This window comes from Herpailurus yagouaroundi, unplaced genomic scaffold (assembly GCF_014898765.1).
Source record: "Herpailurus yagouaroundi ecotype Mexico unplaced genomic scaffold, PumYag 222, whole genome shotgun sequence".
NCBI lineage: Eukaryota > Metazoa > Chordata > Mammalia > Carnivora > Felidae > Herpailurus > Herpailurus yagouaroundi.
In genome coordinates this window covers 10611376-10635940 of record NW_024412453.1, presented here as the reverse complement: position 1 = coordinate 10635940, position 24565 = coordinate 10611376, and the positions used below count along the sequence as shown (strand labels likewise).

At 53.3% G+C, this 24565-nt stretch overlaps 1 protein-coding gene across 1 annotated transcript in view; it reads left to right on the top strand.

Annotated features, from left to right (window-relative positions):
• The window catches only part of CLEC16A (C-type lectin domain containing 16A), a 204378-nt gene that overhangs the window by 131713 nt on the left and 48100 nt on the right, over positions 1-24565 (top strand). The window contains exons 21-24 of the mRNA XM_040459036.1: positions 315-350; positions 18053-18204; positions 20925-21129; positions 22827-22991. Of these exons, the coding sequence (XP_040314970.1) occupies positions 315-350; positions 18053-18204; positions 20925-21129; positions 22827-22991 (558 nt within the window). The remainder of the gene's footprint in view (positions 1-314; positions 351-18052; positions 18205-20924; positions 21130-22826; positions 22992-24565) is intronic.

The following is a 24565-nucleotide window of genomic DNA, read 5'->3' as shown; positions in this document are numbered from 1 at the left end:
CATCGCTGTAAGGTTTAGCTGAGGCCTCTCACGGTGACCATCAGGATACTCAGTGCCCGCTCGCAAACCAAAACCCACCCAGTTTAGGGAGACGGCAGAGCGTCTGAACCACGTCCTGCTCAGCCTCCTCTCTGTGGAAGGGACCGTGAGCCTGCCTGCCGGGAAGGTTGCCTGTGCACACCCGGGACAGGAGGACCACAGGACGGTCTAAACAGCCACCAGGTATGTCCACCCCGGCCTGTGTCGCCGCCGAGTCCCTTTCCCCCTGGGAAAACTGTCAGGCTCCTCAGCAAGTTGGGTGGGCTCGGCTGCAGAGCTTCTCCTTGAAGAGCCAGAAGTGTGGAGCCTCAGTGTAACCTTCATAATCGTGTTGGGGCTCTGTCCACCCTCTGCCGGGCCTGCCCCTGAGTCCAGAGTCCTGAGACCTGCGCTGACCGCCGGTGCCTGGGCGCGTCAGGCTCTCAGTGGCCCTCACCGTGAGCACCGGGTCTCCTTCCGTGGTTGATGTCTTCGTGGCAGCCTTTCCAGCTGTCCTTCCAAGGGCTAGAAGTGTGGGAGGAACTTGGCAGCTCGTTTCTCCCACGGGCCTCTCCTGCCCCTCTGCTGCGCCCAGCCCCATGTGGAGGCCAGGACGCAGAGACACCCGGGCAGCGAACACCCAAACCCTGTGTGTCCTCAGAGGCCTCGCCGGAGAGAAGCAGATGGCCCAGGAGTGAGCCGAGGGGTGCCGTGACCGTGGCCGCGCCATCATCCCCAGTGCTCCAGAGGGCTGGGTGGGATGTGTCCCTCTGTGGGATCTGCAGGGGCCATGGGGCTGACACGTGGGCGCTGAGGCTCCCACGCTGAGTGAGCCGAGAGCCATCCTTTCTAGGTCCGGGAGCTCCCCGGCCCAGGGTCACGCCGTCTCCTGTCCCCCGGCTTTCCCGAGACAGGTCATTTTCACACAGAGCTTCTAGCTGGAGTTGAAGCCAGGCCGTTTCTCACAAGCCCTCACAGTGCTCGGGACTCCTTTGTCCTTGGTTCCCACTGCCTGCATGCAGCTGTCTATTCAGCGAGTGACGGGCACATTCAGTGTAAATAAAACTAAAGGTTCTGCCCCTCAACCATACCTGGCACATTGAGAAGCTCGGGGTCCTGGGTGGTTAGCACAACAAAGAACGAACATTTTCATTTTATTTCATTTTCACTGGAACAGCTGCCTGTGGCTGGCGGCTCCTGTCCCCAGACAGTACGCACGCAGGACGTTTCCGTCCGTGCGCGAAGTCCTGTTGGGCAGCGCCGTCAGGTGGGAGAGGGACGGGCTCAGGAAGCAGGAGGAGCACAGGTTTGGGGAGTCTTTCGGAATCCTGCTCCTGCCAAGCCGTAAATACCCCCGTATGTGGCCCGGAGGCAGGTGAAGCAGTGATGACAAGAACCACAATGTATGCTGGGCACTGACCTCCGCTGGCTTATTCCCCAGTGCCTGGGAGCTAAGTGCTGTTATCGCCCCTATTTACAGATGGGGAAGTGGAGGCCCAGAGCCCGCACTGTGTGTAAACACCCAGCACGTGGCAGGCAGTAGAAACAGTGGGGCCTGTGATTTTTGGGGGTGGGGCGGGGCGGGGCGGGCGGTCAGAGGCATGGCTGCACCCCTGCCCAGCGACCGGGCAGGTCTCTGCAGCCTGGCCGTTCCTTCCTCTGCCTGGGCTTTCTTCTTTCTTACCAGGGGACAGCCTGGCGAGCTTTCAAATAAAGGCCTTTTCTTTGCTTCCCTCTTGCCTAACACATTTGAACCTCTGGCGTCCTAGCTCTGAGAACATGCCCTGTGCCTCAAGCTTAAGGAGGCACGGGGTTTTCAGCACTGGCCACGCCGTGGCAAAGAGGAAGATGTGTGGGGCTCTCCGCTCCTACGGGCTGGGCTTTCTCGCCACCTTCTGTTCCCTCCTACCATCCTGCCAAGATCTCTGTCATTCTTGAACCGTTCCCTTTCCCTGGTGGCGGATTTCCTCTGCCAAGAGATGGGCAAGGTAGCCAAAGGCAGCGATGTCCGTGCAGCCCGATCAAAATGAAGCCACCGCAGCTGTGTCTGGGCACGGGTGGTCAAACACCATCTCCTCCGCTGGTCCGGATTCACGTAACTGAGCGCAGAGCGTGACCCACAGAATCCTTTTTATACGACCGGGGGTTGGTTTCGAGTGTGTGGAGGAACTTGGCCCTGACTCACAATGGGCATTTCCTGCCTGGCGTCCTGGGAACTGACCTTTACTGAAAATCATAGCGTCACCACCTTGGGCAAGTCAGTAACCTCGTCAGGGTCTCCGTTTCCTCATCGGCAACCGGCAGGTGATAATAGCACCTTCCTCCTTGGACTGTTTTGAGGGCTTAGCACAGAGCCAAGTGCTTATAAAAATGTTCTACGAGCTATAACTGTTATTATTTGACATTGGTATAGGTGTGCGTTTGTAAGTGGAACTTTTGGAAAAAGTCTTTTTGCAGGATTTGCCAAAGGAGCTTTTGAAACCAATCTTTTTTTTTTTTTTTTTTTTTTTTTGGTAATTTTTTAATGTTTATTTTTAAGAGAGAGTCAGAGTGCAAGTGGTTAAGGGGCAGAGAGAGAGAGAGAGTGAGACACAGAATCTGAGGCAGGCTCCAGGCTCTGAGCTGTCAGCAGAGAGCCCGACGCGAGGCTTGAACCCACTGGCCATGAGATCTTGACCTGAGCCGAAGTCAGACGCTCAACCAACTGAGCCACCCAGGCGCCCCTCGAAACCAGTCTCTTTAACTGTAGGACTTGCAAATGAACTTTTGAAAAGACTGTACAGCAGGTTAAGCATTCCCTTCCCATTGTGTTAGTACAATTCCTACTAATAGATTTATTTCAGTTCTTCCTTTGTGGTCTGTCTGCACTCACCAGACTATAAGCTGCATAGGGCAGGGACCTTCTCTCTCACCCCTGCATCCTGAGCACCTGGGACTGTGCCTGGCACAAAGCAGAGACACAGTAAATATTTGTTGAATTAATAATAATAATAAAAAAGACATGACCGGGAAATCTTGTGAATTCTCTGTATGTCCTTGGTGAGCCCTTTTTTCACGTATCCTGTAAGACCCAGACTGGCTCTTCATTATAAACTTCCAATTAAAGACCCGAGTTAAGTTTCAGTAAATAATCACAGGGAAAACCTTCAGTTGCCATGACAACCCTCTGTTAGCTCCCATTTCCTGGACATCTGTTTATAATCCTTGGCGGCATGGCTTGAATAAACAGCCCTTGCTGACCAGCCCGCAGCCTCTGGAGCCTTCACCTCCCACCCCGGCCCCTCTGCCTGTTCCACACACTGCAGCCCTGCCGGACGGAAGTTTCTCAAACTCACCTTGTCCCCACCTGTCTCTGATTCACGACACATGCCCCCCCCTTCTGCTGACCCCACATCCTCCCAGTCTGTGTGAGGACCCGCCCGCCTGGAATAACCAAAGTAGAATGAATGAGTTCCCCTTCCTTCTCTGATTCTTCGTGAATTTACTGGCGTCGTTCCAAGTTCCCTCCTCAAAGAAGAAAACCTCGGAGGGAAAAATAGTTGAGATTCTCGATTCTTATTTGGCTCAAAACAGCTTAATGATGTAAAGATGCCCAGGTGATTGGGTGCGTGGGATGATACAGAGTCGGGCTGATCAGACTTGGTTTCGCAGTAACCGTATCCCTTTAAATCCCGTGCCTTGGAAGTGTTGTCCTAGGGCCAAACGTTTTACTGATACTCAGTTTGAGCACGAGCGATTAAAAGCATAAAGCAGGCAGTTTGGTGTGTGAAGTATACAGCTTTTGTTTAAGCCCCAAGGTATGGCTTGTCTCCACCAGAGGCCTCCCATATTTTACTTTAATGTTTGATGTATACGGAATTCCCACAAGCTAATTAAAAATCAGACTGCTCTGCCGGTAAGCATTCACTCTGTGAACTAATTTCTGCCAAACGGCCGTAAATGTGTCCCCTGGTGTGAAATTTAGACCTTCTTTCCCATCAGAAAAGAGCCGTGCGGTTTAGTCCCCGTCTCTTCATTTGAGGGAGAAGGAAACTCAGGCCCCACCCAGAAAGGTCAGTTGCCTCCACTGAGGCCCCGAAGCCTCCTCCTAAGTGCCCTGCTGGGATTCTCCTTGCTCCCACCCCTCTGTCCTCACCAACCCCCGCCCGCGCTCGCTGCTCTGAACTCGGAACAATCGTATGGTTCCCGAGTGCGGGGGGCTCTTCTAGCCCCGGACGGGCATCCTTAGTGCTCATGGCAGCCCTTCCGGGAAAGTGCCGTTCCCACCCTGCTTGCCGGGTGAGAGACCGGAGGACCCGAGGGTAGGCAGCAGCGTGCCGGGGTCCCCCACCCGTGCTCCTCGCCGTGAGGCTGTGCTGCTCTAGGATGCTAGGAAGCGTCCAGAGAAGGGACAGATGTGGAGGGAGGACCCAAGTGGTAGGCAAGGGAATGCGGGCCATTCCAGCCAAAATAACGCAGAGCCTGGAAACCCCAAAGGATTAGCAGAAACCGGGAAGCCTGTGCAGGGCCAGGAAGGGTCAGAAAGTATCTGAGGAGCCGGCCAGCCCTCCGGAGAGGGGCCTCAGCTCGGTTCCGGCCGGTGTCTGGGCTTCTTGGAGAATGCGGTTCAAAATGTCACCTCCTGCAGGAAGCCTTCCCTGATTCCTCTTCTGGCCTTTTTCCCCCCCTGCCATGGCCTTTGTCAAATTCTATGCAATTGTTACTTGCTTGGTCTCCCCAAGTGAGCAGGAGCTCCTGAGGGGGCAGGTCTTGTGTATCTCTGTGGCCTGCTTGGTCAAGCACAAGGTCTAGCACCAAGGAAACATGCCCCAGAAATGTTTGAATGGAAAGTCTGAGACAGTGAAGGGAAAAGCGGGTGTCAATGGTTCCAGCTACGAAGCCATTTTCTTCTTCCACAGCTGGCCTGGTTGCATCCAGGGTCTGGGTCGACTCTTAGCAAGAGAGAACATCCCCCACCCAGGAAGGGCCTCGAAAATCAGACTCAGAGCCATGGACCAGAGGAGTTCTCTGAATTCTAGTCAGCACCCGTGGGTGCACAGATGCCCCACAGATGCCTTTTCTAGTGGTATTAACAGTATAAACCCCACAGGTTTTGGGGAAAATGCTCTAGCTCATATTCCCTGTCAGGAGGACTCTCCCTAGCCCAGGGAGGGACAGTCCCTTGGGTCAGGATCTGCTCACCAGAATACCCTTGTGCACTTTTCTGATGAACTGTCAGGGGAAAGAGAAGATTTGACCCTGTCTCCGAGAACCTTCTATCTGAAGGGAGAAAGATGTGCCCACACAATCATGCTCGTGGAGAGAAATCGCAGGATTTTTCTGTACCTCATCTCCTCTGCTCCTCACAGAGCCGCTGTGAAGCAAGTGGTGAATCCATTCTTCAGATGAGGGGAAAACACCTGGGGCTCAGAAAGGTCACCCAGAGCAAGGACGTGTCTACCTCCTCCTTCACTGCATAAGAGTTATGTCGCCCGGTGCCTGGCACCTAGGAGCCACCGGGCAAAGACCAGGTGGAGGAACAGAACAAGGGAGAGGCAGAGCCTTGATCCGAGCCCAGGTCAGCCTGACCACATCCTGGGGTGGGGGTGGGGGGGCCCAGAGCAGAGGAATCACGGGGTGGGGGGAGGGGCACTGGGGCTTCTGCATCAACTCCTAGGCTGCCGAGTGGTAGCAGGCCAGAGGGAGCCATACCGAAAGCTGCAAGTCGGCTCTGTGTTCGTCTGTCTCTCGGTGCGCGGCGGAGAGCTTAGGTATTCAAATCTTTTCTTGGAAATCTCAAGTATTCCATTCGGCTGCCTCAGAGTTAGGTAACTGTATTTCCTCGTGCTAAACAGGGCCATTTTCAGAGAGGAAATTATGCAGTGTGCCATGCAAATGTGGCATTCTGGGAGATAAGTGTGGTCGCCAGTGCATTATAACGATCAGATCGCGGTGCCTCTGGTGGCAGCCCCTGTGTCACTCTTGATAAGAAAGAGGATGTGCCACGCTCTACTTGGAATTGCTACTCATTTGGATTCTGTTTCTGGGAATTACGTTTTCACCAAGTTGTCTGTCTGTGAACTTGGTTTAGTACAAAGAAGGAACAGGGAATAAGGCTTTTTGCAAGTTGCAACAGCAAAAAAAGTCCTCCTGATGTCTCGAGCAGTCAGAGGGAGCTCCCCACCCCCCACCCCCCCACACTCACGTCTAGACGAGAGGGAACAAGAAAAGTCAGATTACTCCCTTTTTGTTCTCCCAAGAAGACAGTCTCTTGAAATTCTCAAGGGGGAAAGATGAAGACATGTGATGGGTTTTCTTTGGCTACCTTGTGAAAATAGGTCACGTTATTTTACTAGACATGGCGTGTGCTTTTCAAGCAAGAGAAAGGAAGTGGCCATGGAAAACCCCTCCTCTGGAAGCAGATGGAGCTGAGCCCCAGCCCAGGACTGTCCCCAGCCTGTGGGCACCTAGGACAGCCGGCCTCCCCACGCCTCGGGCTTCCCTGTCTGAAAAGGCACCAGTGCCTTCCTTCCAGTTGGCTGTTGCTCTGGGGTCGTTTACAGTCACCAAGACATCGACACATCGTTGCCTGAGTAATTGCTGAATGAACACATGACAGACCCACCCCCTCATATCAACACAGTCAGGACGGACGTCGTGTCCTTGGTGGCCCCGGGGTCCACGGGGTGATGGTAAGATTCTGCAAGGTCAGGGATCACTAGAAAGAGCGCTGTGGGTGACTAGCTACAGTAACCGCATAAAGCGTGATACACAGGGGGTCGGTGAAGAATCACATCGTAGGCACCGTCGATCGCCCAGCCCCGTGTCCCGACGCCGCTATGTGCTTGTGTGACTTCCCTGACCACCCGAGCAGGTCCGTTCAGCCCCCAGCATTTTATTCTGAAAACAGTCCAGCACGCCGCCGACTTGAACCAGTCGTACGGCCGACGGCCTTGCCGTGATAGGTGACACCGAACGGTTCTCCCACCACCCTTGCGCTCCACGCGTTTGATCGCGTATCTGCTTCTCCATCCACCACCGCTTTCCTTCTTTTCTTTGTTTCAACGTGCGACACATTGCAGGCCTCAGTACCCTTCTCCCTCAGGACATCAGCACACGCATCACCAATGGAGCCATAAAGTCGGTTTATTACCCTGGCCTACAGATGAGGCCGCCGTGTGCCCCGGGTCACGTGCCCAGGGTCACCGCAACCAGGAAGTGGCAGGGCTCCGCCTCCTCTCCAGGCGGGCAGCCCCCGACGCCTGGCGCGTGGCTGTCCCCACGTGGCTCCCCCGCGTCGAGAGCCGTGGTGACGGGAGAGGCAGAGTCGGAATGCAGCACAAGACCCCAGAGGTGTCTGAGCAGGGCTTCAGGCACTTGCCTCTTGGTGCTCTTGGTAGGGGTGTGTGGAGAGGGGGCCCAAGGCCAGGTCGTGAGCGTGGCAGCCGTTGGGGCAGCCCCGCTGACCTGGTGGAAATCTAGAGCCAGCGCTCGGTCACAGTTTCCGTGGGCGACTGCATTCCGGCACCTGTCCTAATATCTGCATCCCTTTGCACATCAGGGGAACATCACCGGTACATTTTTTTTCCCTTTGTTCTTGAAGGGACCTGACTTCCTGTTCCAAGACCTGCTCTCCATCCAGGAAGCATAGCATTTTACAGCTGCCCCCAAGCTGTGCTGGGAAGGAAGGCTTTAGGGAGCTTCAAAGAAGACAAAGTAATTGATTGCTACTTGGAGCAAATAACCCATAAGCTGTCCGTGGGTTGATGGAGAAATGGTTACTTAATTTTCTTCAAAGGATTGATCTGACTGTCAGGAGAAGCAGCCAAGCTAATTGAGTGTGCGTGTTCGCACCCTACGCGGAAACAGTTGACTCTGGTTCTTGTTTTGACTTCAGAATGTCCCGGGTCTTGCCTGGAGTCTCCCCCTGGCATTAATCAGGCTCAGGAAGGTCTGGGGTTGCTCATGCAAGACCATTCTCCTAGGGTGGGTCTGTAGAATTTACCAGGGCCCGGTGCCTGTCTGCCCCCAGCACGAGGCACCCTTTTCAGAGCCCTCGGGACTTGCGTGTGTGATCTCTTACGCCCCAGCGCGGCTGTCATTTTCATTTTGGTAGTGCGTGTTGACGGAGTGGTGATACTGGGAGATGGACCGCCCTTCCCCGCCGGGCTTCTGATGGACCGCCCCGGGGGGCCTGCGTCTAACTCTTCCCCCAGGCCCCCCGGAGAGCCAGCCCGAGCCCGGTGAGTCATCATTCGCTTCCCAGCCATGCATTACTGGTCAGTTGAGGCCTCTCCCCTCAGCTGCATTCTGTCATCGGGGAGCCGTGCCAGACTGGCTTTCCCTGGAGCCCCTGCCAAAGCTTTATTCACTGCCATAGAGCACCTTCTGTGTCTCACACAGGCCAGTTTTCAGAGCGTCGGACAGCTCCAGAAGGTTGCCGTCTGTGTGCGAGTGTGGAGACCCCGTGAGCCCCCGGGCTCGGCTTGCCTTGCTCCCACCGTATCCCTGCTCCTGAACGGAGCCTGAGGGGCGGCATGAGTGCCCAGCGTGAGTCTACCTTCCGTGGCAGGAAGGGGGAGCCTCCAGGGCGAAAGAGAAGCGCTTTTTGTCCTTCCCCTAGAGAAGGGCCCGGGTCTGCCACTTGAGGGGGCCACCAAGTGCCCGGTGAAGGGGAAACTTCGCGAGAACAGTCCTGGAGCACGTGGGTGGCTCCGCGATGTCAGCCACCGGGAGACCAGAACCCCTGGGGCCTGCCTGTCGAGAGCCCGGGCCATCCGACTGTCCCCCTGCCAGAGCCAGCCAGCGTCCTGCCTCCTCAGGAGCTAGCCCGGGTTGGGGATACCCCCTTTCTGAGGGAAACGCGGGTCGGTCCTCTCTCTGGCCGCATCCACGGGACTGGGATCCGGGTTACAATCAGCGTGTTCCAGATGGTGGGAAGGTCCCATGTTTGCTCCGGCTTCTTATCGCACGTGTCGTTATCAGTCATGTGTCCTTGGGAGGTTACTTGACGTCCTGCGTTTGTGTCCTCTGTGGTGAACCCACCTTACAGGATGCTGGGGAGTATGTCAGGTGGGAACTCGGTGCCCGGCATCTATACAGGAGCCCTCCACACACGTTGTCATGGGGCCAGCAGCCATCGATAGGGGTCCCCTACCCTCAACCCCAGCCCTGACAGTCTTTCCGTATGCGATTGTAGAGGACCACATTCCCGCTGGACAGAGCCATTGACTCCGGGGAGGGTCCATAATCCCATTTTAACTAATTTTAGCCTCTCCAATCCCAGGCACGCCTACAGATCCTAGAATAGAAAGCCAGGCCACTCTTGGACCCCGCATTCCTCGAGAAAGCAGTCGTGTGGCTTTCTGTGCACCAAGAAATCCTGGACTCCTATCAGCTGTAAAGTCTCACGATGGGCCTGGTGTCCAGGAATCCCAGGGTGGCCTGCCTTCCTCAAGGAATCCGGGGACCCGTCCTGACCTCTGGTTAACAGCAGGAGCCTGAGAGGCTTGGTAGTGATACGGAGTTGCTAATCTAAACTCCAGCTGTGGTGGCGTTCCAAGAATTGACCCTAAAGCCCAGAGTATTAGATTTCAAAGCGCTGGGATTCAGCCGGCCTAGAAATCCCACCGTAAGGATCAAGACTTCGCTTCTAAATGCATTTGGAGCCACCAACGCCAAGAATTAAATTACGGTATTGGCTTCCATATTTTATCATGAAGGGATTATTTAAATACAGCAAAAGTCAATCAGCCTCACTTATTGCTCAGTAATGAGCCACGGCCTGTCAGGGGGAGCCGTGGAGGGAGGCCTCAGCCCAGAAACTGAAATGACAGCTGGTCGGGAAGTCCTTTGCCTCCAAAGACTTCTTCAGTGCCTCCCACTGCCCAGAACCTTCCTGGGGGTACACAGCAGTGAAGAGACTGGCCAGGGCCCTGCCTTCTTAGGGCCTTCTTATGTCTAGACAGGAAGCGGGCCTCAACCAGGAGGGAGGGGGTAGATGGGATATTGGCAGGCATTGGGGCATGGTCGGGGGTGAGTTGGGTAGATGCAATGGAGAGTGACAGGTTAGAGGGACAACCACGGATTGGGGGGGGAGGGCCCTCAGAGAGGCCAGGGACCCTTGTCACTCACCTACCCGTGAGCCTGTAGCAGTTCTGAGAAAGAACCCAAGACCATGAATCATTTTGTCCCTCCAGCCTCGCTTAGTCTAGAGCCTCCATTCGGAAGGTGTGACTTTGCCCCGGGCCGGAGGGCTCTGACTAGAGAGTCGTGGCTCCCGAGAGCGAGGGTGCCGCCAGGCAGCAGCCGTGGCTGGTGAAGGCCGCCCAGCCGGTGTCCGTGACGCGCGCCGGGCCCTGCGAGCGGAGTGGCCCCGGGCCTCTCCCCCATCCCCTCGACGGCCCTGCAAGGGTTAGGTCTCGATTTCCTAAGGGAGGAACCTGGGACCCACGGAAGGAAGTGGCTTTAGCGTCACATAGTTGTTAGTGGCAGAGCTTGAATTTGAGTCCGGGTCCCACGGCCCCAAGCCCAAGATGCTTGTACCGATCCTGCGCTTCGTGGTAAGGTGGCTCCTTCACACGTGTTCCGTTTCTCCTCCTCTCCCTCGACGCCTTCTGCAGGAACATGTCTGCCTTGCTTTCCATCCATGCTGCTAAGTCCTGCAGAACCTTTCCCCGCGTCCCTCTTGGCCAGCCCCGAGCTGTTTCTCCAGATTAGTCTGCCAGGACACGGTGTGCGGTCTCTCGGTGGCGCCGGAGGAAGTCAGCGTCTCGGGAGTGCCTGGATTCCACACGTGATTACAGTTCGTCACGGTGACCACTCGTGCAGTTCTTCACCGCTGAGTAACAACCCACCCTAGAAGTGAAAGGCTTGGGTCACCTCCAACAGCTAGGGTCACTCATGTTGCTCACAGGTCTATGATTTGCCCAGCAGGGCTCAGCAGTGCTACTCCGCTCCACGTGGCATCAGCCGGGGGCTGGCAAGTCGGGGCCTGGGTCTTGCCCTGTGTCTGGGGGTGTCCGTGTGGCTGCTTGGGCTTCCACAGAGCATGGTGGATAGGTTGGTTCCAAGAGCGTTTGGAGACCTTGCCTTGGAAACCACGAGGGATCACGTCGACTGTTGTCTTTCGGTCCAGGCGGTCGCAGAGGCCCACCCAGGTTCCAGGAGAAAGGATATAGACCCCAGCACTTGGTGGGAAGAGGGCCAAGGCCTCACTCTAAGAAGAGTGTGTAAGGTGGGATTGGTGCTGGAAAGAATGGTCCATAAGGGAGCCCCTGGGGGCTCAGTCAGTTAAGCATCTAACTCTTGATCTCGGCTGAGGTCAGGATCCTATGGTTCATGGGCTCAAACCCCGTGCGTCAGGCTCTGAGCTGACAGCACGGAGCCTACTTGGGATTCTCTCTCTCTTTCTTTCTCTCCCTCTCTCTCTCCCCCCCTCCCTCTCTCCCTCTCTCTCTGCCCCTCCCCTACTCATGCATGTGCTCTTTCTCTCAGAGAAATAAATAAACTTAAAAAAAAAAAAAAAAAGGAACAGTCCATAAGAAAACCCATTTCACTGCCCCTCTGGTTCCTTCGATTGCATCAGGGAGGTCTCAGATTGGCTCTAGTTTGTCTTTGAACTTGTAGAACTCTTGGCTGTCTGTATCCAAAGAGCAGGCTTTCGGCTACAGTTTAATAAAAGGGTCTCGTTAATCTGTTTCACAGTCAATTTATTTATCATAAATCTGGTTTTTTGCTCATGGTAATGTTATGGTGTTTCCTTTTTAAATAAATTTATTTTAGTGAAACTTGAGTGCCTTCAAGAGAAGGAAGCATAGGCCCTCCTTTGCTGCTATGGATTTACTCTCACGTGCACATACGGACAAGGAGGTTCCTTCCTCTGTTGCCGCAAAGCTTATAAACAACCTGAATGACCATCAGCTGGGGAGCTGTTCGGTCAGAGAGTCATTAGAGAGCGTGGCTGTGACCAGGAGTGAGGCGGGCCTGTGTGCGAATGTGTCACGGAAATTCATGGGTACGTGGCAGGAGCGTGAGGCCGAGCACGTGCCGTGCTCCCTCCCCTTTGTGAGTGACAGACAAGGCGGGGAGAGCGTCGCCACACTTGGAAACACACTGGGGGTGGATGCCCATAAACCGGGATGGTGGTTGCCTCTGGCGGGGGGTGGACAGGGGAGACTTAATGATCCACTGTCAAGAAGGTCACAGCTTTTTCAGTGGGAGCACAGGAATGTGTTATGCAAAGAGAAGGACCCTCTGAATATCTTCAAATAAAATGGCAAAGAAAGGGAACAGAAGCAGTGAGTGACCAGGAGTAGGGGGGACGGTCCGGTCTCCCTGGAGCGAGGCCCCACCAGGAGGCAAGCCACACCTCCAGGGCCCTGGGCTGCGATGGAGACCTCTATCCTTCCTCCCTGTGTCTGTAGGGTGCCGTCTCTTCCCAGTTGCAGACTTGGTCTCCACCGTGTTCTGTGGCCCTGAGCATGCTGGGGGCACTGGCTAGCCTTGTGCTTCTCGGTCTGGCCGCCTAGGACGATGCCTGACCAGATTTCTCGGGCTCACACACGTCTTCCGGTCGGTTTGGAAATGTGCATGCCTGTGTACCCAGAGGGGCAGTTGGAGAGACCCCAGCTTCTTGTCATCGCTCCGTTCGTGATGATTGTCACTGCCTTCCAGATCAGGCAGAGCCGCCGGGCCAACAGCTCAGCCTGGTGCTGCTTCCCAACCCCTGGCGGACCCCAGAAGGGCCCGAGGCCCCTTGTGGAGGGACGTGGAAAGAGGTTCACTTTCCTCTTTGCTACCACAGACAGCATAAAATGACCTTGACCCCCTCACCCTTAATCCCACCTCATCCCCTCCAAAAAGGCAATCACTGTGCACCCTGCCAGACGTTTTCCTAACACACTCTCTTTTACCACCCACATGCTGGAACCCATAGAACATACACGGCAGGGCTTGGCGAGGTTTAATTTTACACGAATTGCGTTAACACTGTGCGTGTCAGGCTGCAGCTTGCTTTTTCCAGTCAACAGTATGTTCTTGAGACTTGACCGTGTTGAAATTGCCGGGAATCTGAGTCGTTCCTTGTTGTTGCCATGTTTTTGCGCTGAATGAACGTGCACGTTTTTTGTGGGTTTTTTGTTTGTTTGTTTGTTTGTTTGTTTTAGGCTCTCCCTTGTTGTAGGACATCTGGGTCACTCTAGACCCAAATCCTGCCATCGCCATTCTTGTTCATGCCTCTTGGCCCTCGTGTGTGTTTTTCTTGGGAACATACCAGTTGCCAGGTCATGTGGTGTGAAAGTTTCACTTTATTTATTTTATTTTTTTTTAATTTTTTTTTCAACATTTATTTATTTTTGGGACAGAGAGAGACAGAGCACGAACGGGGGAGGGGCAGAGAGAGAGGGAGACACAGAATCGGAAACAGGCTCCAGGCTCTGAGCCATCAGCCCAGAGCCTGACGCGGGGCTCGAACTCACGGACCGCGAGATCGTGACCTGGCTGAGGTTGGACGCTCAACCGACTGCGCCACCCAGGCGCCCCGAAAGTTTCACTTTAAATAAAGAATGCTAATTTGCCCTTTCAAAATGTCTATGTTAATTTGTTCTCCTAGAGCTCTTGGGAAATCTTTGTCAGTTTTTCTGTGTCCTCGCCACTTGTCACCTCCCCGTCGATGGGTAGAAGGTGGTGACTTGTTTAAAAATTTTTCCCTGTGTTGTCGTGAGGTCGAGCACCTTGTTGTGTGTTTACTGGCTGCCCCCATTCTCCTGTCTCTGAATGGCCCCTGGGACTCCTTCACCATTTACTGTAAGATCATTTGTCCCTTAGCGGTATTTTGCAACTGTTTTGCCCGGCCTGTAAAGTCACTTGTTATATGGGAGTTAAGTGTTAACGTTGCTGTAATCAGTTTGCCGATCTTGTATTCATTTATTTTTTTGTATGTGTTGATTCTTCTTTTTTATTTATTTATTTTTTAATGGTTATTTTTGAGAGAGAGACAAAGTGCACGCAGGGGAGGGGCAGAGAGAGAGGGAGACAAAGAATTGGAAGCAGGCTCCAGGCTCTGAGCTGTGAGCACGGAGGCCAGTGCAGGGCTTGAACTCATGAACCGAGAGATCATGACCTGAGCTGAAGTCGGATGCTTAACCGACTGAGCCACCCAGGTGCCCCTCATACTTCTTTTTTAAGAAAACCCTGCCCTGCCCCCAAGATCACATGAGGATTCCCCTATGTTGTCTTCTGGCGATTTCCTGTAAATTTTTGTTTTTATGTATTTTGTTTTATTATCATTTTATATTTTATTGTTATATTTTTTTGTGAAAGAGAGCAAGTGAGTGGGGGAGGGGCAGAGAGGGAGGGAGACAGAGGATCCGAGGCAGGCTCCAGTCTCTGAGCTGTCAGCACAGAGCTTGGTGCCGGCCCCAAACTCAAGAATGGTAAGATCATGACCTGAGCCGAAGTCGGATGTTTAAGCAGCTGAGCCACCCAGGCTCCCCTGTAAAATTTTGAACTAGAACCCTAGGCTCCACCCCTTTTGAAAAAGTGGAGTTGGTAGGGGCGGGACCCAGGAGGTTCACATGGGCAGCAAGATCCGGGCAGTGCCTGTGCTGCCCGGGCCACGGGCTGTTCCTGGGGGTCAGGCAGGGAGGCTCATGAGGTCACCACACCCTGAAAGTCCTCCCCATGTCCCCACATCCCTCCCAGTACCTCCGCCCTGATGGCCCCTCTGTAGTGGAGCAAAATCCAAGGTGCCTGCGTGAAGGCAGCAGCCCTCGGACTAGACCGTGGGTGGGACTGGGTTCCGTTCAGCAGCACCCCCCCCGGGCCCCCCTCCCCCCAAGACATCGAGAGATGAGCAGACAGCCCCTGTCCCCAGGGCTTTAGATGAGAATACCCATAGCCAGTGTGGGAGCAGCAGAGGGCTGTGGGGGGGGGGGGGGAAGGAGTTCCCCAAGATGACACCAGGAGGCCCACAGACGAGCCCCCACAGCATTGCCTGGTCTCCCTGAGGACCCCACTTTGTTTTCCCTTAGCTGCCCCCAAAGCTTCTGAAAAGCCAGAGGCTCCCCCACTCTGGAGGTCCTGGCTCCCCGGGGACGGTTGCCTTTTACTTTTCTTATGAAATGCCTCACGGGGAGAGGGAGGGGAGGTTGATGTCTCAATTGCATTTCTGAACGTTGTTCCGCTTTGGGGTTTTGTCCTTCCTTTTTTGTTCTTGGGGGCAGAGATAGTGGGTCCCTTTTTGGCCCCCGAAGCTCTCAAGGACCCCAGGCTTTATGAGGGTGGTGCCTGCCCCCAAACCCCACTGTTTCAGACAAAACCCCGTTGACATTGCCCATTGCCGCCACAGCTGTGTCTGCCTTCCCCGGTCACGCCGCGAGGGGCACGTCCTCCGTGGATGTGAAGAGAGAAGAAATCCTAGGATTCCACCTTCCTGCTTGTTGGGGGAGCAGGGGATGGGAGACAGGGGAAAGGGAAAGAAAAAGCATCCCTCACCATTTTGTTTTCTACATAGAAAAGTAAAACCTTGTCGTTGAGGAAAACGCTTTAAGTCCCGAGTGAAGAAAATAAACTCTACATACTACAAAGAACATGCTGGAAACAGTGGGCATGCTGGCTTCCACTTCTGAATACAGAGGGCCAGTAGGGACATTAGGCATTGTGGATGAAATAATTTTTAGAAATCTTCTAAGGTGCTTGGCTGGGTTGTTGGGAAAGGGGGCGAGATCCTTGCCACAGAATATGAAGGAAGTCGAGGGTTAATCCCACCTGGTGTCGGTGTTTGCCGTGGGGCTGCTGGCCGTCCTAGGTGGGCCTACCCTTGGGAGAATGCACAGAGACATGAAGCCCTTAAAAGCCCAGAGGAAGCCTTCCCCGTGAAGCCACAATCCCCAACAGATTAGCTTTCAGAGGGTTAAACGGGGCTGTATATAGGAAGGTGGTGCTGAGAGAGGAGAGGAGTTTCCCTGTCCTTCCTGGATCTTAATGGAAAGTAAAAATGGGGGGCAGGGCATAAATCCTTGGGGAATACCTGAGCCCAGGTCCGTCATCACGTGTGTCTGGGGCCAAGAGTTCTACTGTCTGCGTAACCTTCCCTCCCCTCCCCCCCCCCACCCGCCTGATATGTTGTTACAGTGCTCTCGATCGAACCCACTGGGGCGCTTCAGGTATCACACAGCTGGAATGTAGTAACTCACAGCTGTAAATTTGCTAAAACTCCAGCTGTACACTTAAAATGGGTGCATTTTACGATATATAAATTATAACTCCGTAAAGCTGCTTCCAAGAAGAAAAAAAAAACCCCATCTACCATTCTTGTTATCAGAAACATCTAATGTTTCCGTTTTATTTTCTGCATTTGTGTGTTCTTTGTAGGGATGCTTCTTTAAAAAACAATAACATCAAAATCAGAATAATATAGTTCTTATCCTCTTCCATTTCAAATTTCAGTGGCTTTTCCAATGTCGTTTGCAGTTATTTGTAAATAGGATTTTATACTTGGGTTTTTAATACGGACTTGAAGAGTACGTCTTGAGTAATTTCTCATTTTAAAATAATTTCAAGGAGGGGCGCCTGGGTGACTCAGTCGGTTGAGCGTCCGACTCTTGGTTTCGGCTCAGGTCGTGATCTCACGGTTCGTGGGTTTAAGCTCCGAGTCAGGCTCTGCGCTGAGCAAGAAGACTGCTCAGGATTCTCTCTCTCCCCTCTCTTTCTGCCTTTCCCCTCCTCCCAGGTTCTGTCTCAAAAAATAGCTATTTAAAATAATTCCAAGGAATACAGTGCTATACGGTACAAAAATTTAAGTTCTGCCATCGATGCCCCCACCCCACATAGGCACTCCCCCCGCCCCCCACCCCCCACCGACCATTCTCACTTCCCTTTCCATAGGCAACTGTTGTTCACAGTTTGGTTAAACATAATTTTTAAATGGGTAGATAATTTTGCATGTGATGGGAAAAAAAATCATACTCAAATTTTTCCCCTGTTTGGGGACATTTAGGTTGTTTCCTGTTTTGGCTATTTAAAAAAAAAAAAAAAAATTTTGGCAGAGGATTCCATTGGAGGCAATTCAAAGCAGACGGTAGATTTAACGGTCCTGTCTTACTCTGGAGATGTCAAAGCCATCAAGGACAGGCACTAAGTTAGACCTCGAATTGGAGGATAATTTCCAAGTAAGAGAAGGGGCCCAGCACACGGTAAGGATTCTGTGTTAAATGCGGTTCTCCTTTAAAGCACAGAACATCTTGGGGAGCCTGGGTGGCTCCGTCAGTTGAGGGTCCGACTCTTGATTTCAGCCCTAGTCATGATTCCAGGGTCGTGGAGTCTAGCCCCCTGTTGGGGTCTGTGCTGAGCATGGAGCCTGCTTAAGATCCTGTCTCGCTCGCTCTCTGTCTCTCTCTCTGCCCCTCTGCTGCTTATGCTCTCTCTCTCTCTCTCTCAAAAAAAAAAAAATATATACACACACACACACACACACACACACACACACACACACACGAAGCACCAAGCATCTCAGAATAAGGGAGATTATTCCCATCATACAGATGGAAAACTGGTTCAGAGGGGCCAAGTGCCTTGCCCAGAATCACACAGCATCTAGTATAAAGGTCAGCTCTCAGTTGCCAGACACCAGATTGGAAGTATGACGGTTCTAGAACCAACCAGGGCACTCTTGTTTTCCTGCGCCTTCCCTTAATTCAGGCAAACACCGTCACAGCTTGCCACCCATCATCTGTCTGCAAGGAAGCACTGAACTGTTACCAGGATTCTCAGTTGAGTTTTCTTAGCTACAGTTTGAGCGCCTGCTGCGTGCTAAACATTGTACTAATAATGCCTTACGTACCTTACTCAGCCATCACTTTGAGAGGGGTGGGCATCATCCCAGGTCGCCCCGCGAGACTCAGGGGAGGGCCTCAGTCTCAGGTGTGTGTGTGCCTCCAGATCTGGACTCTGCCCGCCAAACGCTGCCGCCCAGCGAGTCATTCTGAGCGCCCGTCTCCGTCAGACTGGGCCGCTGGACTGCCCCTCATTTTGTTCTCCCTCTCCCTGTTCGCAGACAACAGTGACCTGATCGCGTGCACCGTGATCACCAAGGATGGTGGGATGGTCCAGCGATTCCTGGCTGTCGATATTTACCAGATGAGCTTAGTGGAACCTGATGTGTCCAGGCTTGGCTGGGGAGTGGTCAAGTTCGCAGGCCTGCTGCAGGTATGATGGCCAGGAAGCCTGGGCTCTCTTCTTGGCTGGCTGTGTGCGCGCGTGCGCACACACACACACACACACACACACACACACACACGAATCATCTGTCTCTACGGTTAATTTCTGATGACACAAGGACTACATGAACAGATTGTTATTTGAAAAAAAAAGTGAAAATACTGCACAGATAAGGGTCAAGTGTGCTTTGACCCAAACCCTCAATTCTTAAACTTTCTCCTGCATTATCAGTATGGGCCTTCCAGAGCTGCTGCACATATAAATAAACGCACGTATAAATATAACCGCACGTGCTGTTTATAAACATGGTGTGCACGTACTTGAGAGTGTGTGTGTGTGTGTGTGTGTGTGTGTTTAATAGTGTCACGCTGAGTGTATTCTAAACTCCCCCCGCCCCCCAGTCGATACACGTCTTAGAGCTGACCGCGTATTATGTGCAGACTCTCTGATGTTCTTTTCACTGCTGTGTGACTGAGCTGAGGCACAGTTAGCCAGTGCCCCGTGGCTGTCGCCAGATCGTTACCTTTATAGACAATGTTGCCTCGAAGAGAACCGTCCTTACTTCCATGTGCACTTGAGCGAGGGCTTCCCTAGGCGGACTCCAAGAAGCTGGGGCGTGCCTATTTTCAGCGTTCATAGACGCTGCCAGATTCCTCTCTAAAGCGATTGCTGCCACTGACAGTTTAGGAGCGTGGCCTCGTCCTCACCCCTTTTCTAGGAGGCGTGGGCTCTAAGTCGCCAAACGCAAGTTGGGACATGGGTTTTCATATGGTTTGTGGGTTTTCTTATTGGCAGGTGACTAATGTCAGCTCCATAACTGAATGAAAGGAAGAACCAGCAGTGTTGAAAACAGCCTTCCAGTCCCCACCCCCTGTCACACACACCACCCCCCACCCCCACCCCCCGCTCCGTCCCCAGATATGTAGCAGAACCCGAGACGTGCCCTGCTCTGAGGCAGGCCGTTCCCTTGCTGGGCAGTGCATGGTCACCGGCAAGGTCTCGCCCGGGCTGACCTGCGTCCCCCCTCTGCACAGTGTGACCCACTGTCAGCATCCCACTCTCTGAGGGAGTCGCCCACGTGTTCGAGGATGCTGTTGCAACCTTTTCCCCAACCTCCTCTTTTTGAAGATCTCTCCCTTTAAAAAATGTCTTTTACAGAGGGGGATGCGAGAAACTCGACGAAGAATCTTCCATTAAAAAAAAAAGACTACCCTGTAAGAGGTTGTCCGTTAGGTGACTTAGTACGTCTTATGTATCTAGACTTATGATCAATTTCCTTTAGAATTGAGTGTCAGGAAAGTGTTTTTCTCCCTCGAAGGATTAATACGTGTCCTCTGTCAGACGACGAAAGCCACATCAACCTTTCCTTTTGGTCGCCTTCCAGTAGCTGCTACTTACTTGTCAGGCCACTCCTGTGTGCCAGGTTCTCCGCCTTAAATGTGGAACACCCCATCTAATCTGCTGCCACATTTTGAGGCAGGTACTATTTCCAAGGACCCTGTGCCCGATTTAATGCCCACAAACAGCGACCGTCGTACTTCGTGAGCCTTTTTAGCTCATGTTCCCCACCTCCTCCAGCACGTCTCACTTCCACGTCTGTCTCGCCTCGTGCCTTTATCTTGCATCACCTCAAACTCTTGTGCGATGCAGATTCTTTATACAGAAAAATCCTTTCTGAGGTTTTAGATGGGATTCATCCTTATCACGCTTGCTGTGGGCGAGTTTCTTCTACACCCTTCAAATGCAGCTTCCTTCACTGCCTGCTGAGTGGCCCTCCCTGTCCCTTCTTGGATTAGCATTCTCTGTTAGGGACCAGAAATTCTCCAGAGACGTGCGTGTGGGTGTCAGGGATCCCCCCCTTCTGAAAAGAAGCCAGGAAGAAGTTGGTCAGTAGATAAGTGCGCCTATCTCAGACCATGGCCAATGGCGACAGGCATTTTGGGTTGTTGTCTCCAGTATTCTCAGAAGTGAGGAAGGACTGCCACAGTCCGGCTATTTGAGGTCCCTTGGAGAGGCCAGTGCACCCATTTATTCCCTAGCAAGCCCACGTCCTCGGGGGCAGGGTCCCGGCCCGCGCGGGCTCCCCGTGAGCACCTTTGTTGCCTACCATGTCCTGTTCTCAAAGCCTGGTCTGGTTTGGGAGGCTGCTCTTTTCAGGCAAAAGCAGAGTTGGGGGAATTTGGGGAAACTCCTTTTCTATTTTCTTTTTTATTCTTTCTTTCTTTCTTTTTTAAAAACTCTATTTATTGGGGCACCTGAGTGGCTCAGTCAGTTAAGCATCCAACTTGGGCTCAGGTCATGATCTCACAGCTTGTGAGTTCGAGCCCCGCTTTGGGCTGTCTGCTGACAGCTCGGAGCCTGGAGCCTGCTTTGGATTCTGTGTGTGTGTGTGTGCGCGTGTCTGTGTCTCTCTCTCCCTCCCTTCCTCCCCCAGTTGTGCTCTCTCTGTCTCTGTCTCTCTCTCTCTCTCTCTGTCTCTCAAAAATAAACATTAAAAAGAAAAACCTCTCCATTTATTTATTTAAGTAATCTCTACACCCACCATAGGGCTTGAACTCATGACCCCAAGACCAAGAGTCGTGTGCTCTTCTGACCAAGTCAGTGCCAGGGAACCGCTTTCTTGATGAGACACGGATCCCACGGCTTCTGAGCCGCCACCCTCCTCCCGAATGTAACGAACACCCTTGCTTTTGCCACTTCCCCCACAGGACATGCAGGTGACCGGCGTGGAGGACGACAGCCGCGCCCTGAACATCACCATCCACAAGCCTGCGTCCAGCCCCCACTCCAAGCCCTTCCCCATCCTCCAGGCCACCTTCGTCTTCTCGGACCACATCCGCTGCATCATCGCCAAGCAGCGCCTGGCCAAGGGCCGCATCCAGGCGAGGCGCATGAAGATGCAGAGAATAGCCGGTGAGTGGCCGGCCCTGGCGGATGTCCCCAGGGCCCTCGGGCTCACACGCTGACCGCTAGGGGAGGACACGTGTGGCTTAGAGGAGTTACTCGTGTTGTGGTGACAGAACGGAGGATCTGCTCAGACTCTCCCCTTCCCCAGGTGTGTGATTTCTAGAGAGTTTCTAGGCCCACGTGGAGGGGAAGAGAACCCTCCCCGACCGAGCAAGAGGCCCTGAACAGACAGGTGTCGGTTTGGGACAGCTGTTCACTTCCCACACACGGGAATCTTCTAGCTTACGTGTACAAAAGGCTTGGACATTCCTCTGCTACTCTGGATCCTTAACCCTTAATAAGATCAGGAGGGTCTGTCCTGTGCATTTTACAGAAGAGTAAACTGAGGCTCTGTGACTTGCCCAAAGTCACACGCGCAGCTGGTTGACAGAAGCCCAGCGCGGAACTTCCTCCTGAAAGCCCATCCCTTGCCCCCTCCCTCCAGCTTTCCTGAGAGGCAGCCCTGCGTGGTGAGGGGGCCACGATGACCCAGCACTAAATTTGGAAGTCGTTGTCCGTTTCACAGGGACTGTGGTGAATGTGCGAGGAGGCCTTGCGCCACCCTGGGCAGGAAGGCCCGAGCTTTCTTAGAAATAAAGGCTCTGTACCAAGGGTGTTCCGATCACCAGGGCCGATGGCACGGCGTTCCCCCGGGGGAGCAGGCATTCCATCAACCCCCCAAATTATAAATAGCCGTTCTCCAGACACCAACGCCTTGCAGTTCGAGCACCAGTGGTCATCCTGGTGTAGCTGCTGGGAGCAGTTCCAGCCCAGTGAGGGAGGAGGAGGGGTGCTTTCTAAAGGGATTACCTAAAAATAAACCCTTGGTGGGCCGGGTTTCTGGACGCTCTGGATTGCGTTACTTACCGTGCGTGCCCCGTTGATTTGCATAGGCCTGTGTCCCATGCGTCCCTTGTTTTCTTGCTTAGCTGAAACTTGGCCTATGAAATCATTACAGAAGCATTTTGTAATGTGCAAAGTGACTTAAATCATTCCGTCCTTCCTCTTAAGATTTATTTTTAGAGGGTGGTTGTTTTTTTTTTTTTTTTTTTTTTTAATGTAAAGCAATTTCTCAGCGCTGGCACGAAGGCTAAATATTTCATCTGAAAATTGAGAATTATGCCGTAAAGTGGCTGTTAGAATGAACGCCTCGGGTATGCCTTCAATTGATGTTAAAAAGCCCCTCCAAATTGCTCTATCATGAGATTTGTTTCTGGGAGGGAAGATAGCAACCGTGACAGATAAGCACAAACTCATAAATACACAGGTGCACGCGCGGATATGTTCTCCCTCACACGCGCCTCCCCGTGCACGTGTACATGTCTGAACTTTCAGGGCAGAATTGGCCCCGTTTGCTTTGGGGTCTAAAGTCGTACCCGCAGCGAAGCCTCGCTAAGGGTCTTTTTGCCTGTGGAAGCCAAGGGTCCAAGGTGGAGACTGGCCAGCGTCCATTTCTGAATCCCTCGCGAGGCACCGGCTGTGTCCTGAGCTCAGGCGGGACCTCGGTGTCACGCCGGTCTCCCCAGCTCAAGGCCGCCGGCTGCCTGCTTGACGCCGTCCACGCGATGTGCCCGGCAGGGGCCGCGGCCGCTCCGGCTACGGCCCCAGCATCTACACCCCCGGCCCATGTGACGAGCATGAACCACGGTGTTGTTTGAACATAGCCCTCCTGGACCTCCCGATCCAGCCGACGACCGACGTCCTGGGGTTTAGACTCGGCTCCTCTTCCTCCCAGCACCTGCCTTTCCGCTTCTACGACCAGTGCCGCCGGGGCAGCAGCGACCCCACCGTGCAGCGCTCCGTGTTCGCATCCGTGGACAAGGTGCCAGGTAAGCCGCCCCGACCCTGCGCCGCCTTGCGCCCCCGCCCCAGGGTTCTGGGACCTTGTCTGTTGAGTCTGTGTGAGCAAGCTTCCCTTCCCGTGTCGGAATCCGGGCGGCTGGAAGTACCCGTTTCTTAGAATTCGTCAAAGGATAGCTCAAGATGCAACACAAACCCTAGAAATAAATCTTGGCTTTCTCTTTGGTGTTCTGCCGCCTGGGTTTGGTTTTCCAGAGATTTTCTGGGGATGTGGAAGAACTTCTCAGAATTAGGACTAAGAGTTTTCTTGGGAGTTTCTTGGAAATGCTCAGATTGTTAGTAATGAGGCCGTGGGGATGACGAGTGAGGCCGTGTGCATGGTTCCTGTTCCAACCCCTGAAGAAAGGAGAGCACAGAGAGGGCTGTGCCAGGGCCTTCCCTGTGGGGGCTGGGAGCACCCCTCCCACTTCCTCCAGAGCTCATCTCCCCAGAAAAGAGAAACATGGAAAGAAAGTTCGAGTGCCGCTTGCTCCTCCCGAGGGCTGGCAGCCTCTCCCCTTCCTGTTCCAGTGTGTCTAAGATAAGTCCACGTGCACCCTGTCCTTCGAAAGAGAGCCTCGCTCTTGATTGCAGAACTTCCCGAAGCCGGCCAGGGGGCCCCCTGCAAGCGTGTTAGGGTTTCACACTCGCCCTGAAATATGGCAGAATGTTTTCAAAAGCGGCTGTTGATGGAAGATCAGTTGTTGATTTAAAACGCGGCGATCAGGACCTGTCCCAAGTCAGGGCCCTTGTTTTCCTTCCGCTCCGTCATTTATTCTATATTCGTTCTTTGATTGCATTAATTCATTTTAGAAATATGTACATTGTAAGCATGTGGTATTTTAAGATATAAACAGGACGTGATAAAATGAGAAATAAGTCAGCTTTGCCCCCAGAAGTAATCACTGGGAACAGTTTCTTGCCTGTGCTTCCAGAAATGTTCGTTTGTATGCCATACGTGTTTTTCTTGTCTATTTCTACACGCGGAGTCATACCATCTATGTGATTCTGCCCCTTGCCTTTTTTCACGGATACTCTGGTGTTCCACGTCAACGCACATCACTTCATGCTAAGTAACGATGAACTCTTATGTGGTATTTTAGCACATGGCTGGACCAGAAACATCTCTCATAACGTTTTGTATTGGCAGACGTTTGGGTCACTTCCATCGTTTTGCTCCTCCAGTGTCATTGGACATCCTTGGGGGGGGGGTCTCGGTAGAAGTGTGCAAATCTCGACTGTCTGTGGGACACATTCTTAGCCGGGTCCAAGGGGAGGCTTTTCGTCTTGACACCGGTAGTCCCAACATGTGCTCTGGGACAGTGCATCGGCTCACGCTGCCACCCACTGCCTGGACCGTTTTCTTCCTTAAGACCCGTCTTGAGGGGCGCCTGGGTGGCGCAGTCGGTTGAGCGTCCGACTTCAGCCAGGTCACGATCTCGCGCTCCGTGAGTTCGAGCCCCGCGTCGGGCTCTGGGCTGATGGCTCGGAGCCTGGAGCCTGTTTCCGATTCTGTGTCTCCCTCTCTCTCTGCCCCTCCCCCGTTCATGCTCTGTCTCTCTCT